The sequence below is a fragment of the Ictidomys tridecemlineatus genome, chromosome 3 (assembly GCF_052094955.1).
Source record: "Ictidomys tridecemlineatus isolate mIctTri1 chromosome 3, mIctTri1.hap1, whole genome shotgun sequence".
Classification (NCBI taxonomy): domain Eukaryota; kingdom Metazoa; phylum Chordata; class Mammalia; order Rodentia; family Sciuridae; genus Ictidomys; species Ictidomys tridecemlineatus.
Genome location: NC_135479.1, coordinates 36,551,538 through 36,567,957, shown reverse-complemented (window position 1 = coordinate 36,567,957; position 16,420 = coordinate 36,551,538). Strand labels below are relative to the sequence as shown.

The following is a 16,420-nucleotide window of genomic DNA, read 5'->3' as shown; positions in this document are numbered from 1 at the left end:
GGTTTCTTGAAAGTGATTTGATAATTAGAATTCACATTGCATTATTCAGCTGCTACAACAAATAAACTCTGAGTTATTGTTTTAACTCAGTGGAAGTTTTTTCCTCCCCCATAAAAATCCAAACCTGGCATACTAATGAGCATGCAGCTTTCATCCCAGTGGTAATTCAACTTAGGGTCTTCACCAACTCCAACACGTGGTTTCCAAGAGAATTTGCATATGGGCTTCATCAAGCAACAGAAGGAAGATCTTGGAGAGGAGGGAAGTCAAAGGCCTCACACTAGATGTGGGTGTATCACATCTGCTAGAATTGTCACATGCCATAGTGACTGCAAGGGGAAAAAATGTGGTGCATAAAAGTAGCCAAAGTAGGCCAGTTTCCTTTCTCCCCACCCCATTTCTTTCCTCCAAAATGATCTCCATTCTTTAGTAGTATTGATGATAAGGCAGAAGAAGTTATTTTCCTCAACTCAGAGAGCTTGTATGAAAATATCATCATTACTCAATGCTAAACAAATTTCTATGCAATCCAGAAAGGTCAGCTATCTATCTGTGATTGATTTCCAAATGTTTGTGTCTTGACCCAGGTTGCACATGCTGGTCCAGCTCAGGGGGAGGAAGAGTATTAATCTTACCTTGTCTCTGCCCAACCACATTATCGTCAACGGGGACTTCACCTAGTAACATGATATTGGTGTAAAATAACTTGTCTTCAATCACTCAGGTGTCTGCTAAGTTGGAATCAGGATCTGAGTCCAGGTAAATTGGCTTCTGAGCTGGAGTTTTTAACTGCTACACTATCTAGGTCTGGTAAAAGATAAAGAGGTGTAGGTGGGAAGACATGCCTGTCATTCTCATGGTGTCCAGATCTTATCTTGAAGTCTGTGCCAGCAACTTCAGCCTTGGTCTCGTGCTCTAGTTTCAGAGCTTAGGGGGCGGGGGAGTGGAAAGTGGAACAGCCAAGTACTTGCTAGTCATTGCTGGCAACAACGCCCTCACCCCGTGAAAGTTCTCACTGGAAGCAGGAGCCCTTTGGGTAGGGAGAGTCTCCCTAGACAATTACATGCTCTTTGTCACCTTGTGGAAAGTTTATAGAAGACTGATTGTGACTTTATTGACTCTACCTTGGCTAATGACTACTTTGTCAGAAATTGATGATTACCTGCTGAACTTCTTGATCTCCATATGGACATCCATTAACCCACATACAATTGTTGAGCTGGCAGTAATACTAGCTTAAGCCCTGGGGTCCCTTCATGGCTCAGTTTGACTATTCAGGAGAACAAAATAACCTATAGGTTCTGATTCCTCTTTATTTATTTTGGAGTATTTCCTTAATGATCTGGTATACTTTTATACAAGCTATGTGCCCTACACCAGGGAATAGAAAGACACACATTCCCTTTTATAAAAATAATTCACAATAGTATCTGCCAGTTTTTAGAACTCTGTGCCAAAAACATGAATGTATATTTTAATTTTCATTCAGCCTGCCCAGCAACAAGGTAGGGACTATGATCCAAGCTTACAAATGAGTGAAGTGAGAATCCGAAAAGGAAATTAGTTTTCCTGAGGTCACACAGCTAGCAAGTGGTAGAACCCAATGCACACCAGATCTTCCCTCTCCAGAGCCCTGAATCCTAACCACTATGCTATTCTGCATCAGTCTTATTTTCACATCCCATGTCTTTTATGTACAGCCAGAAAATAGGACCATGTTCTGCTCTCATAAAACCCCAGTTACAGTTTTTGGTGGATGATATCATCTACCTTTGATCTGATTGAGTACTCAAAATCCTCTATAGCAATTAGCTTAACTCAAAGTGGTTTTCCTCTTCTAATGAAATCTTGATCATTATTAGGTACTAATGCTACATGGAGCAAAATTCCATGTCCTCAATGTTTGACTCCAGAGAAGAGTCAAAAATTATTTTCTAAGAATTTGGACCTAGTCTGACAATAAATAATGTGTACTATTGGTTCTGCCACTTAACTATTATTTTGAGCATATTACCAAATCTCTCTGTGACTTAGTTTCCTCAACTGTAAAATGTCAATAATGGTAGTGATGCCTGTCTGTACTGAAAAACATTCAAAATATTGTTCTAATTACAGTGGCTCCCTGAATGCTCCCCACCCACAAAATATACATAGAGCTCTCAGCAGCTTTGTATGAACAGTAGGGGAGATGCCTAGCTTAAACTGGGCCAACCAAATTCTCTCCTTCCTCATTCTGGTGATCACTTTCCTCCCACCCCATAGCTTGAGAAACAGAAAGAAGCTCAGCAGAGAGTGAAAGATTAAATAGATGTGAAAGGAAAGCAGAAAGATCCCCCCTAGCATCTTCATACTAAGTTCTCCTTTTTTGGCATTTGGAGTCTTACCTGGCAGACCACCTCACTATCTTGTTGGGAGTAAAAAACACAAAAACATCTGTGAAGAGTTTAACCTGGAATAAAGTGAGCATTAATGGATTGTTACACCCTTGGCTCACATCTGGGATGGGCTTTTATTCAGGCATGGGTCTTGTTAAGCTTCTTAGTTGATACAAGAAAAAAAAATCTTGAGGTGCTATAGACCACAGTTAAATGTTTACTTAACTGGCAGCATAAAATAGCCACAGTACAGTTAAATCCAGGTAGGACAATCATGGATCAACAACTGGGGAAGGGTTTGGGGGTTGCTGATTCTTTCTAGGATAGGTGGAAAGCCCAGTCATTTGTGCAAACGCAAATGGGATTTCTCTTGGTAGTCTTGGGTGACATTAGGTTTGCACTTCAAATTTAAGTGAACAATAGGCTGTATTTTATACCAACATGGTTACTGTTTACTCTATCTCCTTCCTCAGAGTAGAAGCTCCATGAGAGCAAGTGCCAAGCTTGTCTTGCTCCCACCACATTCCCAGCATTTAGCACAGGTTGTGGCACACAGTAGGACATCAAGAGTATTTTTGAAAAAATGAATGCAGTTTTTCATTCACTGATATTAATACTTGCCTACAATCACATATCCCTCAAGTGACCTCAGGGCAAGATTCAGATGGAAGTGAGTTCATCTCCAAAGCTGTCTTTCCTGCCAGTTGTGTCTTTCTGAAACTTCCACTCTGACAACTTATGGTACCTATGCAGACCCATCGTCTCTCTTGCTCCCCAAATCCTACCCTCTCTACCATTGTTCTGTTGACCTCAGTATTTAACCAAAATCCCCCTTCATTTTCTCTTTTTCTAACATGTGTTCATTTAATAATTACTGAGAATAATATGTACCCATCACTGAGCACTAAAGACAAAAGATAAATAAGACCTCATTCAGCCATCAATATTCTCAAGGAAGAGAAATGTAAAATAATAATAATAATAATAATATAGTAATTAAGCCTAATATTCATGATTAGAACTATGACAAATGCAAAGAGAAAGTTATTCTCCCAGGTGTTGGAGATAAGAAAAGTTTCAGACATTACATTTGGGGCTAAAAATTGATAGAATAAAAATGATTTGGACATACAGAGAAGAAAGGAAATTCAAGTTCAAAGAACAGCCTGGCTGTGTTAGTAAAACGTGATGTACTAGGCAAGTTGCAGCAACCAGTCCAGAAACAGTGGGGAGTGTGTGTGAAGCAAGAGAGGAGGCAAGCAGGCAGGCTGGGAGCCATTGCCAAGGTTCTGAAAGTCCCATTCGGCTCTGAGCAACCTACAGAGCCAAATAAGCACATGCTTAGGACACCCAAATTGAAATCAGATGGATACATCCCCCCCCAAAAAAATTAGCTTAATTTCAACATACTGTGTCATTTCAAAAGAATATTTCTATTTCAAGTTTTAGTATTTTAAAAAATGTGGATTATAAGGCTGGGGTTGTGGCTCATCGGTACAGCGCTCGCCTGGCATGCGCAAGGCCCTGGGTTTGATCCTCAACACCACATAAAAATAAATAAATAAACAAAATAAAGGTATCATGTCTAACCAAAAAATAAATATTAAAAAAAATCTGGATTACATATGGAGATATCATCATAACTTTCTCAGTGTTTAGGGACTCTAAAGGTATTTATCAGGCTTTAGTCCTGTTAGAAAAATAAAATACTAACTAATCTCAGTTTTGAGCTAGGCAGAATTGAGTAAAGACAGTTTGCAAACTGCTTTATGCATAGACTATAACTGTACCTCTTAACTCTCTCAAATACTAATGATTTATGAGGTCAATTGTTTACCCTAAGGAACACCAGCTTGGCTGCATTTTCAAGAAATGTGACAAATGAACTCTAATAGGGAGGGTCTTTTCCTGTAGTCCGAGAATTAGGAACCCAGTAAAACATCAAATACCCTACTTTCTAAAATGAAGTCAACCATTTCCCCAGGAACCTATAAAGAGACTGCAAACTGATCCTGCTACCTCTAACCAGCCCAAACATCTTCTTTATCTGACATTAATATATCTTGTGAGACACAATTCATGGCCAAAGTTGTACATGCCCTCCCCCCTAGAATCACTGGGGAAGGAAGAGAGTATTTTAGAAAATCACTCATCTAGATCAGAAGTTTCTGCAAGAAGGAGGAAATGAAATCTTACTCCTAAGCTGGTTGGTTTCTACACCCCATCCCACCTCCCACTCCAGGACTGCAGGATGAGAGGCACCCTAGGAGAGTATATAGGAAATCTGAGGTCTCAAACATGAAATACCCTACTTTCTAAACAAGGTGAAGTGGAACTCTATCTCAAGAAAATGACATATATCATTCAGGCGAAGACCATTGCACCTGCCAGGTGCCCAGCAGCAGAGAGTATCAGGCGAAGGCAGAGGGAGAATAAGGTAGCCCACTGTGTCACCAGCAGGGATAGGGAAGCACCTCTGATAGCTCCCCATGCTCTCAATTAGAGAGGTGAAAGTTGGGAGCAGGGAGGGGAGAAGTGCAAGAGCAGGTGGCACCCTTGCTACCTGGTACCCAGATCCTAGATTGGAATTTCTCTGGACATACTCCACACACGTAGTACACACCTGGCCCACAGCAGACATTTAATACTAATGTTGAAGATGAAAAATTGAATGGAAGCACGTAATGAAGGTTAGTGCCCATCTTCCCACCCCACCCACCCTACCCTAGCTCTCCCAGTTTAGGAGTCCTATTTGTTGGGTAGAGGAGGGTGTTCCCTTGGCACAGAAGCTTGCTTAAATAACATGGTGTTTCCTGGGTCAGGTATGGTGTGGTCTCCCGCAATGCCAGTTTCTGGGCAGCGCTTAGGTTTCCACAGTTCATAGGCCCTGGTTGCATGCCAGCTCAGTGGGTGGAAGGGTATAAATCTCAGCTGCTCTTGAGCCCTGCCACATGTGCACCTAAGACTTCCAACAGCAACATGAAGTTGGGAGGCTGCCTTCTCCTTGTGGCACTCATCTTCCTCAGCCTTGAGTTACAGGAGCTTCAGGCTGCAGTGAGACCATTGCAACTTTTGGGTGAGTCCAGCCAGAAAGCAGCCCTATTCTTCTTCAAATGAAAACTCTAGAAAATAGAATTTCAGGTACCAGTGTGTGCAGAAGGAAGGGGGAGAAGGAGGAAAGATTCTCCTTAAAGAGACACTGAAAGGACCCCCCCCACACACACACACACTTTGGTGGCCACCACGCAGCTTCCCTGAGCAGGAGTTCTCTCCTGGCCCTGCTTTCTCTCTCTCTTTCTCCCGGTTCATTCCTCCATCTGGACTCTCTGTTCTTCTCCTTCTGTCCCCTCATCAGCCATCCTCCATCTCCCTCTTCACTAGCTTCTTTCTTGAATTATCTGGAGAAAATATTTGCTTTAGCATGCTAAACGTGAACCATCACGACTTCTTCTCCCTTTACCACCACCATTTTCAAAGGAGTATTCTTAATTCTCTGTAACTTGGTTCCTAACAGCTTGAAGAGAATAATGGCTTCAGGAGAATAATGAGGGCAGGAATCCAGGCTGTGGATTCCTGCCCCCATTATTCACCTGAAGCTTCCCCCCATGGTCCCCATGACAAATCCCCTGACTTCTCAATTGCAAAGTCTTCAGTCTCCACAGCATCTAATATTGTTTGTCCTCCTTTAGTCCTCAAGTTTTCTTCTCTCCTGGATTATCTTTCACTGTATCTTATTCTTCTCCCTAAATATTAGAGGATTTGATTTACTCCTCTCTCTTCTTTGCTCTTTTCCTCCCGCCCCATCCCATTTTGGTCCATTCTTTGAAACTGTTTCTTCACCTGCTCCTTCAACTCTCGCTGCCCCACTGTTTCTGGCCTGATTGCTCCAACTCAACAGCTTCTAACACCTTTCCCTGACTCCTTTTGCAGTTGCATGGCTGTTGAATCCTGTTCCATCCTATGCTCCGACACCAGAATGATCCTCCCAAGTGAATAACCTCTCTTGGCCTATCAAATGAAATCTCAAGTCCACAGCTCCTAGACATCTGCTGCCTTTTTTTGTTTGTTTGTTTGTTTGTCCCCTGCTTCCGTTTCCTGCTTAGCTTCCAGCTACTCATAATACTTATGCAGACTTCCATTTGCCATTCCTTCTGGATTCCTCTTATTCCAGGGTGGGGAGTGAGACCAATGAGGTGCCTAGGGTTCAAGATTTAAAGCTGCACTGGATAGCAAGATTGTACACAAGTTCCTCCTTAAGTTTTGGACGCTATGCACGTCACTGACCTCCCCCTCACTCCAACCCGGTTGCATTTTCCCATTGTGAATTTTTGCTAGTAATTCTTTTCTCATAACACTCCACCTGCCTCCTCCCACTAATTCTGCCTTCAAAATATCCCTGCTCTTCAAGATTCACCTTTTACAATTACTCTAATTGGAAATAACGACTTACTTCCTCTGAGCCCCCTGAGTCCTCTGGATCAGGTCTCTTGGGACACTTGTGAAATATTGTTGTTTTTTTTTAACATTTAAAAAAAAATTTTTAATTGTAGACGGGCACACTACCTTTGTTTTATCTATCTATCTATCTATCTATCTATCTATTTTACATGGTGCTGGGGATCCAACCCAGTGCCTCACATGTGCTAGGCTAGTGCTCTATCACTGAGCCACAACCAGTCCTGCTACTTTATTTTTAGTACTTGGAATGTAAGTCTTATCTCAACTGTTAGATTCCGAGCTGCTTGTTATTTCCTGAATAACCTCCTCTATGCTTGATATATAATAAGAAATCAACAGTAAGTACTTATGAGTGACTAAACTGCCATCAGTGGGGACAAGGGATCTTTGATGTCCTCACAACAAATTAACAACAGTTACTGGGAACATGGAAGGATCACACTAATTCCTATAAAGTACATCATAGACATCCCCCAGGGTCCTTGTTACACCCCTCAGATACTGCTAGTCAATCATGGCACTCTTTTCTCTCTGAACATGGATATGGCATCTGAGTCTGCTCAGAACAGTACCAAAGAGCCACCTCCATTGATTGGAGTTCACAATGGAGTATGAGCTTTATTTTTTCCTGCTAGATCTAAGGGCCCCATTTTACAGAGGAGGAAACAAAGGCCAAATCCAGAGATAGAATCAGGTAGAGCAATTCCTAAAAACAGCTAACTAGCCAATCTAGGCACAGCATACATTCATCTACAGCACTGCATGGTACTTTGCTAGAAGCCCCTGTGAGATCTTAACCAGATCTTTAGTCCTACTTCATTGGTTCCAAAAACCAATCTTGAGACTCTGGGAACTTGGAGACTCTCCACTCAGGTCAAGAGTGACTCCTTGAAATTTAGAGATGTGCTCTTCATGTCAGGTCAATTTCACTATGTGGGCCAGCAGAAGGCAGAGGGACCAGGCAGGTCAGGGGTGAATCCCACTTCTGTATCTATTAGCAGGCAAGTCATATCTGTGAATCCCAGCTGCAAAAACCTATAAAATGGGGATAGTTAGACTCATCGCACAAGGTGACTGCAGGGGACCCTTGAAGATAGTCAGTAAATGTGAGTCTCCCCTTCCTTGCAGTGTGGGGAAGTGAGGACATTCGGGGGGCCTCTTTGCACTTATCCTTCACAAACACAAACACTCTCTCCCCATCTCTAAAGTAGGCTTTACTTTATTGAGATTATTTAACTGAAAAATACAATACGTTAATGAGTATTAGTCTGCCAGTAATCATTTATAAATTATAATACTAAACTGAAAGAAAGAAGTGGAACTTCTTCCTTAATCCTGGACTGTCATCCCCAGTGCTTGAGCCTCAGGCACAGTGGTTTTCAGCTGGTCTGTTCTAACTTAGGGGCCTGTGCTGAGCTCTGCAGAGGTGACTGGGACTGTGGACCAGGGGAGCACTGTGTCAGCACTGAGTGTGGACATGATTGTGCTTCGGACTAAACACAGGTAAAAACATCCTGCTTCCCCAAACTTGCCCTGCCCAGGCAGGTTGTACATATGGCTCCCTTTAGACTTTCCAAAATTGGGTGCGGCAGAAGCCTGTCTTCTAGTAGCCTCTCCCTCTTCACCTCCAATAAAAGATGTATCCCATCACAAGATAGTGATTTCCAAACTTTTAAAATAATTTCCTTACCCAGTATATCCTGGGGGAAAAAAAAAATCAGGCTATTTTTTTTTTAGGAAAAAAAAAAGAAGATAAAAATAATCCATAATCCCACAACCCCAAAAAATGTCTGCTTAACATGATGATGCATATTTTAAACATAAATATAAAATATGTATTTTAAAATGAGAATCTTGTACCTATTTCAATTTCTCAATTATTTGACTTAAAAATCACTAGTGAAAAATTTTAGTATTAATAGTGAGTCCTCCATCCCATCACCTCTACTGGCATTAAGCTCATCATATATGCTCATGTACTTGGTAACCTCTAAGATAGCTCTTATTTTTACATTAGTAATATGACTATAATGAATAGTAAATTAATCATTCCCATATTAATTCTCTTGGGGTAAATTCTAAGAAGCATAATTATTGACCAAGTATAACTATTGACCATTATTCATTGTAAGTCTTTGATAGATATTGCCTTGTTGACCTATAAGCATCCCTCTCCTATAAAAGATATTTCAGGGGACACATGTGGTAGTTTCTTTATTTTCAGTAGCTATTAATTGAAGAAAGCATAGTAAAAAGCCACCATGATTCAGTTTTGATTATAAATTAAGTTGTACTAAACACAATAGAATCAGTATACATTTTTAAACAAACCATTTGTCTTCAAAACATATTACTTGCCCAATCCACCTGCAATCCTTGGAATGTTCAGGACCTTGCTGGCCACTTGCAGCTGCTATGGATTTTCAGAATTGTATTCTGTGGATCCAGGTCCCCAAAACAGTAGGTCTCACAAAGAGTTATCTTAAGGGCCATCTTCTCTAATAACTGCTCATCTCTTCCTGTAGTTTCTGCCTGCAATGATGAGACTTTCTGGAGCTTCTTGACTGGAAAGAGAAATGAAAATCAGGACCTGTGGATGGAGACTACAAGTAGTATGGGGGAAGGGAAGAGGAGGTGTTTGTTTCAATAAATAATCACTTTAAAAGCATCCACACTACTTGAGTTATTTGGTGAGAGGTGGCAGTGAAGATGAGGAAGGTGAAGAGGAAGATACATGACATTTGTTGAATATTTTCAATGTGACAAGGAATATGTTAAATTCTTCACAAGCATTATCTAAGTTATTCTTTTTTTGGGAGGGGGGGATGCCGGGGACTGAACTAAGGAGCACTCAACCACTGACCCACATCCCCAGCCCTATTTTATATTTTATTTAGAGACAGGATCTCACAGAGTTGCTTAGCACCTTACCATTGCTAAGGCTGGTTTTGAACTCGAGATTCTCCTGCCTCAGCCTCCTGAGCTGCTAGGATTACAAGCATATGCTACTATACCCAACTTCTAAGTTATTCTTACAACAATCTTTTGACTATGCTTATCATGACCATTTCATATGTAAGAAATGAGTTTGGGTAAATTTAGTAATTTGCATAAAATTAATTACATAATTACATAAGATAGGTGTTGGGGCCTACACTTTTATCCCGTGTCAAACTCTGAGGGATAGGCGTTATAACACAGTAATTAGGACCATCTTCTCTGAATTTCAAACCAAGGCACACATGCAGCTGTGTGGCCTTCAGCAAATATCCTGACATTTTTTGCTTTAGTTTCCTCATTTGTACAATAGTATAGACATCATAGACCTACAAAGAGTTTAGTTCTTGTAGAGTGCTTGGCATAGTGCCTGACATAGTGGTCCCAACAGTTGGTTCCCCATATCCAAACAGGTTCTGAATCCATAGATTCAACCAGCTGCAGGATGAAAATATGTGGAACAAAAAAAAAAATTGTGCCTGCCACGAAATGTGCAGACCTTTTTTTCTTCTCATTATTCTTTAAACAATATAGTATAACAACTATTAAATGACATTTACATTGCAATAGATATTATGAGTAATCTAGAAATGACTTAAACTACATGGTAAGATGTGTGCAGGTGAGATGCAAATACTATGCCATTTTATATAAGGGACTTGAGCCTTCTCAGATTTTGATATCCTTAGGGGAGTCCTAGAACCAATGAATCATGAACTCCAAGAGATAACTATATTCAATAAATGTTTATTACTATTATTATTTTTACCAAATAGATGGGCTGTTGACCCTTAATTTTACAAGAATCTAGAACAAGACACAAGGCCAATTCTCCTTCCCAGTCTCTAGTTTCTAGTTTTAATCTGGATACTGAAAGTCAGCCCCTCATTTCTGTTTTTCCCCCCATTACAAAAAATATGGGAGGTAAAAATATCTAATAATTTCTATTTATGTTCTTCATAATCACAGACCTAAGACTTAGCTGGCCTAGGTTAAAGTCTGATTTTGACCAATGCTGTTAATGTGGACCTTGATAAACTATTTAAGCTCTCTAGCATTATTTCATTCACTATAAAGAGAGAAAATAATAATATCTCATCATTTGAATGCAAAATTTATAAAACTTCATAGTTTACAAAGCATTTTCATAAAAAGTGGCATTTTACAAAGCATTTTCATAAAAAGTGCCATCACCCAATAGAAGGAAACTAGAGGGCCCTGGATAAATAATTAAAACAGTGAATTTACTCATCTTATCAACAAGTATAGGTGTATGCCTACTGCATCCATGTGTATGCTAGCACTGAGTATACATTGGTCAATGACACAGACAAGATTTGTGTCTTCATGAAACTCACATTCTAGAAGAGGAAACGGATAACATGTAAATAAACAAACAAAAACAATAACTACAGATTATCATAGATGTTCTGAAAAAATATACAAGGATGTGAACTAGAGTGGGAGTATGCAAGCTTGATTTACGTTGCAAATGTGAAAGAAATGCAATTCCAGAATAAGGTTCCAGATCAGGCAATGAAGAAGTTAAAAGGGAAATGGCTATAAACTTGTTTAACACTCCTTAAAGCTCCGCAATCACTCTAAGACTATTTAAATGTTGAGAGTGCCAAGGATCAAAGATGTGTGAGGAAATTTTCTTGGGAGAGACTGTTAGTTTTCATAGTCTCAGAGTTGGAGGTGGGTGTTGGGGTGCTACTGTCTAACCTCAAGTCAATGAAATGGGCTTTCAAAAGTTTCCCTGAGAGCTTGATAAATTTTTCCTTCAGTTGCTGATCACCATGAAATAGGAATATTTATTTCTATCCACAAGGATATAATCTATCATGACTCAACAGATTGACATTGGTATACTTTACAATATCTGGGTCATTCAATATTAAATAACACTATATATGGGTAATCTATGTTGTAGCCTACTACAAACCCCTCTAAACCCAGATTATTCCCAGTCTCTTCACACCAACTCCAGTATGGTAAGGACCAGGCCTTACATCCTTCTATCCTAGTGTGTTGAACATCTCTTAAGCACTACTTCAAATACTTTTGGTCTTAAACGCTTAGAACCATACTTACAGCAATGATTTACCTCAGTAAACTACTTAGAAGTGGTTGTCAATATAACTTGTCAGAACCTTGCCTCAAACATATACTCTATATCCCAAACCATCTCAGTTTTGCCTCAGGACTGCTTTAACTATGCAACAGGAGACTCCTCTAGGAAACATTGCACATTGATGCCTGTTAATCACAGAGCTATGCCTAGCCAGGTGATAATTGACAATAGAGGTCAAAAGCTGGCAGATATATGCTTCTGTCCTCCATTCCTCAGGAGGGAGTTCTGAGAGCATTCCATAAGATTTCTCAGAAACTCCAGAGGATTGGGCTAGAGCTGTAGCTCAGTGGCAGAGCACTTGCCTCGAAGGTGTGAGACCCTGGGTTCAATTCTCAGCACCACATATAAATAAATAAGATATTGTGTCCATCTACAACTAAAAACAAAAAACTCCAAGGATTGATCGATAAGAAACTTCTGCAATGCCCAACTCAATAGCATATATTTGTATTGATTCTCCTTCCTTCCCTGTTTATTCCTGAATAGATGACTCACATACCAATCTTGTCTGAGGCTCTATTTTGAGGGAGTCCCAACTAAAACATCTGGAGACTAGGTTTCAGCTTTTGATCTTCTCTGAGAAAATGCTTGAACAGTATCACAAATACACATGCATACATGCACATATATAACACTTATGTACACTTATTCCAAGAATGAACAATAATATACAAGCATAATAGAATCTAAATCCAAACAAAAAATAAACATTTTTCCCCAAAGAAGCTCAAATTCTTCAAAGAACTAGCTCTGCTAAAAAGCACATTCACAATTTTCAATGATGACCAGTGTTTTATTTTGAGGATAAAACATGTATATTCAGATGACTTCAAGATTTTTCCAGGAGCCAGAGGTGAAGATTTGTAGAACTCAAAAGTCCTAAAGATGCTTTTCTCAGTCTACCCAAATGTGAATGTCCAGTCTTCACCTCCTGGGTGACTGAAAACTGATCATTGTTTAAATGGCTATTTTACTTCCCATTCTCGCCTTCGAGCTTTCAGAAAATCTTGGGGTCTCCAATGCCAACCAGGTCACCCCCAGGCAGGTTATATTTTCTATAGTTCAATTTAAACTTCAAAATTATTTTCCTAGTGGTGAGAGGTGGCTCATGACCCACAAGAACACTCACTGTCAGAAGAGAAGCAAAGGGAACAAAGAAACAGTCTTTGGAAAAGTACTGGAAAGCTGCCCTATATTTTATTGGCCAGATTTTAATCACATAGATAGAATCAATTGCAAGGAATACTGGGTAATGTAACCTTTAGTCAGGGTGCATTTGTGCTTGGGGAAAAATCAGGGATTCTGAAAGCTGTAAGAGGAGTAGAAGGACTTCTGAGAACCAGCAGTTTCCGCCATTGCCATTTACTGCAACCATTCTCCAACTCCAGCCCTAAGCTGAAACTCTAGTACTCAACAGGACTGTCAGCCCTGCCCAAAAACAAACTTTCTGAGAGGACAAACAGAGACCCCACTTTTCAGTCTGCGCTCAGAAGAGGTGGGCGGGCAAAATATTTTTAAGCTGATTTCAGACAGCACCTGCAGGGTACCCTGCTGAAGGGTACAGCAGTCACGGAAACCTCTTCATTTGCCTTTCTGGTCCATATTAGGCATTCCGGAACTGGATTGCAGAACCCGGGAATGCCCCGGAAGTATTTTCCAGGGGCCTTACGTAGGGAAGATGGCGGCGGTGCAAGTTGCCGGCTCATTGTCGTGCGGGCAGCCACGAGAGGCGCCACGGGAGCCGCCCCCTGAGCAGGACAATGGGTTCCGCCGGTTGTCGGCCAGGCTCCGCGCCCTGCGCCCGGAGGACAGCAGCTCCGCCCGCACCGAGATCCACCTGCTCTTTGACCAGCTCATCTCCGAGAACTACAGCGAGGGCGGCGGAGTGGCCGCAGAGGTAGGCGCCTCGCCTGTGGGAGAAGGGAAGCCGCGCTGTTCCCCACCCTCAGGGAACCCAGCTGGTAACTCCAGCCTGCCTCTCCTGGCTGTTCCCACCCCGAGCCCCGGATGACTTAATTCCAGGCTGACTTGCTCCCTCTGATCCTAGCATATTCTCTACTGTCCTCCGTCTGAAAGATTCTGCAGTGGTTGGCAAACTCTCATCTTTCAAAGCCCAGTTTGATGATTTCTGCTCTAACACCTCGCATCTGGCACCACCTTTCCATTCTCACGCTCCACTTCCATTCTATGCATCCCAAACCTTTTGTCAATAAAATTCATAACTACTGTTTATTTAATGTACTTTACCATGAACCATTCCAGGAATCTTAAAGTGTGCATAATTATTAGGTCGTTTTTTTGCCGATGGAAACATTGAAGTTTACAAAGATCCATTATCACGTTGTTGGCAAACGACAGCTAGAAGTGGAGCCTCAGTCTGTAACAAAGTCCCTGTATATTCTGTTCTTCCTCTACCCTCTCTGCCTCCTCTTTAGAAGTTCTTTTCGCTATCCGAGAAATCTTTTTTATACACACCAAGTCTTAGATATCACTTAATAATTTTCTAAACACTTGAGCCACAGCCATCTCATGCTCACAGGCAACTCAAGCTTGACAGTTTTTAAAAATGAATGTTAACCTCTACACACTTTCATCCCCAATTCATCCCATCCTCCAGGACATGCAAAACACAAACCCTTGTTCTTTTCCTTTTCCTTTGACTTGGAGTGTGTCGGATCCAGATTCTTCAGAATCTCTTTCAAACATGTTTCTCAGTCCATACATTCTCTTTGTTCCCATTGCTAGTGCCTTTGGCAAGATAACTCTAGCTTGGACTATTGCACTGGTCTTCTCTAAACTGAATGCCTTCCTCTGGTCCAACCCTTTTGCTGTGCTGCCAGAGTGATTTTTTTTTCTTTGGTTTAAAAAAAAAAAAACTGCCTATAAAATGAAAACCTGATCTGGGAATATCTATACATATGGTAAATGGTTGAAGCAAAATTGCCCAATAATTTATACAAGACAATATGGGGTTCAAGAAAGGAGGGGAATTTTAAAATATGCATATGTTTATATATGCAGAAAAAAATCCAGAAGAGTTCATAGCAAAATAATAGTGTGAGTGGGATTAAGAAGAAGTCAGGAAGACTTTTGATTTTTTGTATGCTTTGATATTTTTGCAAAAATATGTGCTTTTCCAGTTTTCTCTCCCATCACTCCTCCTTCTGTGTCTTGTCTGCATTTCGAAGGTACTATTCTTGCTGCTGGTGTTTTGCGTCTCCCAAGTATTTACACAGTTCCATTTTTTTTTCTTGAAGTGTTTTTTTGATAGCTGATCTGTTTGCAAAAATTCTATTCATCCTTCAATTCATTCCAGATTCTATATAACTGTACACAAGACTGCATAATCACTATTTTCCCACAATATTTGTACTTAATTCTTTCAGCACTTAATTTAATTATTTGTGTATATTTCTGTCTTCCTCACTAGACTCTAAGCTCTTTGAGGTTCAGAAAAATGTTTGCTTCACTTTTGGAGCCCAAGGACCTAGCCTACTTCCTGGCACATAGTAGGTGCTCAGAGCCTTTATATTCAGTAAATACCAATAAATGAATGATATGATTTGCAAATAGGTTCTTCTTTTTTTAATAATTCCCCAATTTTACATATGTAAAATTGGGGAATTATTAAATTATGTGTCATTTCCAATTTTCCTAATGACATTGAAAATCTAATTGGCTTACATTTTTTGGTGTTATTTAACTTCATTATGTGCTTTTATATGCTGGAAGCCTTTCTTTGGTTATTTAATTCTATTGTTTATACATGGTAGAGACTCTGGAGTCTTTAGTTTGACAAAAATGATATTTATACTTTTCCTTTTTTAGCACACCCTATTTTTGTGCTGTTATTTCATCTTTTCTGCCTCACATTTCATTCAGATGTCATCTTTTCCCGTTCTTCAGTAGGAACATTCAGTTTAATTCTCCCATTTTCCTGTGTTTGGTGCGGGGATGGAGGTGGCTTTCACTTGATTAATGGGAATGTTACGTTTATGTGTTTTTTTTTGTTTGATTGTTTTTTTTCTTGGTAGGATGTCAGTGCTCTTCTTGTCCAAGCTTGCCGACTGGTGCCTCTTAATCAGAATCATCTTGTCAGCAAAGTGTCTCAGCTGATCCACCATTTACTAAACAGATTACAGGTAATCATGTATGTAACTTTAGGATTCAGATTATGAACTTTGAGAATAAGCAAATGCTTTTGAAATACTATATCCATAGTAGGTATGATAAACTAATCTTTTGAGACACTAGGAAAAGCAAATGCCTCAGTATGATATTAAAACAAGCCGGGCATGGTGGTGCACATCTGTTATCCCTGCAACTTGGGAGGCTAAGGCAGGAGGATCACCAGTTTGAGGCCAGCCCCAGCTACTTAGGGAGATCCTCAGCAACTTAATGATACCCTATCTTAAAATAAAAAGTAAAAATACTGGGAACTGGGAATATAGCTCAG

The 16,420-nt window shown here is 40.3% G+C and overlaps 2 protein-coding genes and 1 long non-coding RNA gene across 4 annotated transcripts in view; 2 read left to right on the top strand and 1 right to left on the bottom strand.

Annotated features, from left to right (window-relative positions):
- The first annotated feature begins 5,300 nt into the window (after positions 1–5,300).
- On the top strand, positions 5,301–9,501 carry LOC101954897 (protein Wfdc21). Its single transcript, XM_005321921.5, has 3 exons — positions 5,301–5,451; positions 8,236–8,336; positions 9,359–9,501. The coding sequence occupies exons 1-2, from the start codon at positions 5,355–5,357 to the stop codon at positions 8,328–8,330; spliced, it is 192 nt and encodes a 63-aa protein (XP_005321978.1). The 5' UTR covers positions 5,301–5,354; the 3' UTR covers positions 8,331–8,336; positions 9,359–9,501.
- LOC144376093 (uncharacterized) lies at positions 9,104–13,651 on the bottom strand. Its single transcript, XR_013436189.1, has 2 exons — positions 13,501–13,651; positions 9,104–9,397 (listed from the first exon to the last, which is right to left on the bottom strand). It is a non-coding gene; the product is annotated as an uncharacterized LOC144376093 (long non-coding RNA).
- Heatr6 (HEAT repeat containing 6) overlaps positions 13,612–16,420 on the top strand; it is a 33,016-nt gene continuing 30,207 nt past the window's right edge. For both annotated transcript variants that reach the window (XM_040269118.2, XM_021724031.3), the window contains exons 1-2: positions 13,612–13,861; positions 15,999–16,106. In XM_040269118.2, coding sequence (XP_040125052.2) covers positions 13,643–13,861; positions 15,999–16,106 — 327 coding nt within the window. In that variant the 5' untranslated portion in view covers positions 13,612–13,642. The remainder of the gene's footprint in view (positions 13,862–15,998; positions 16,107–16,420) is intronic.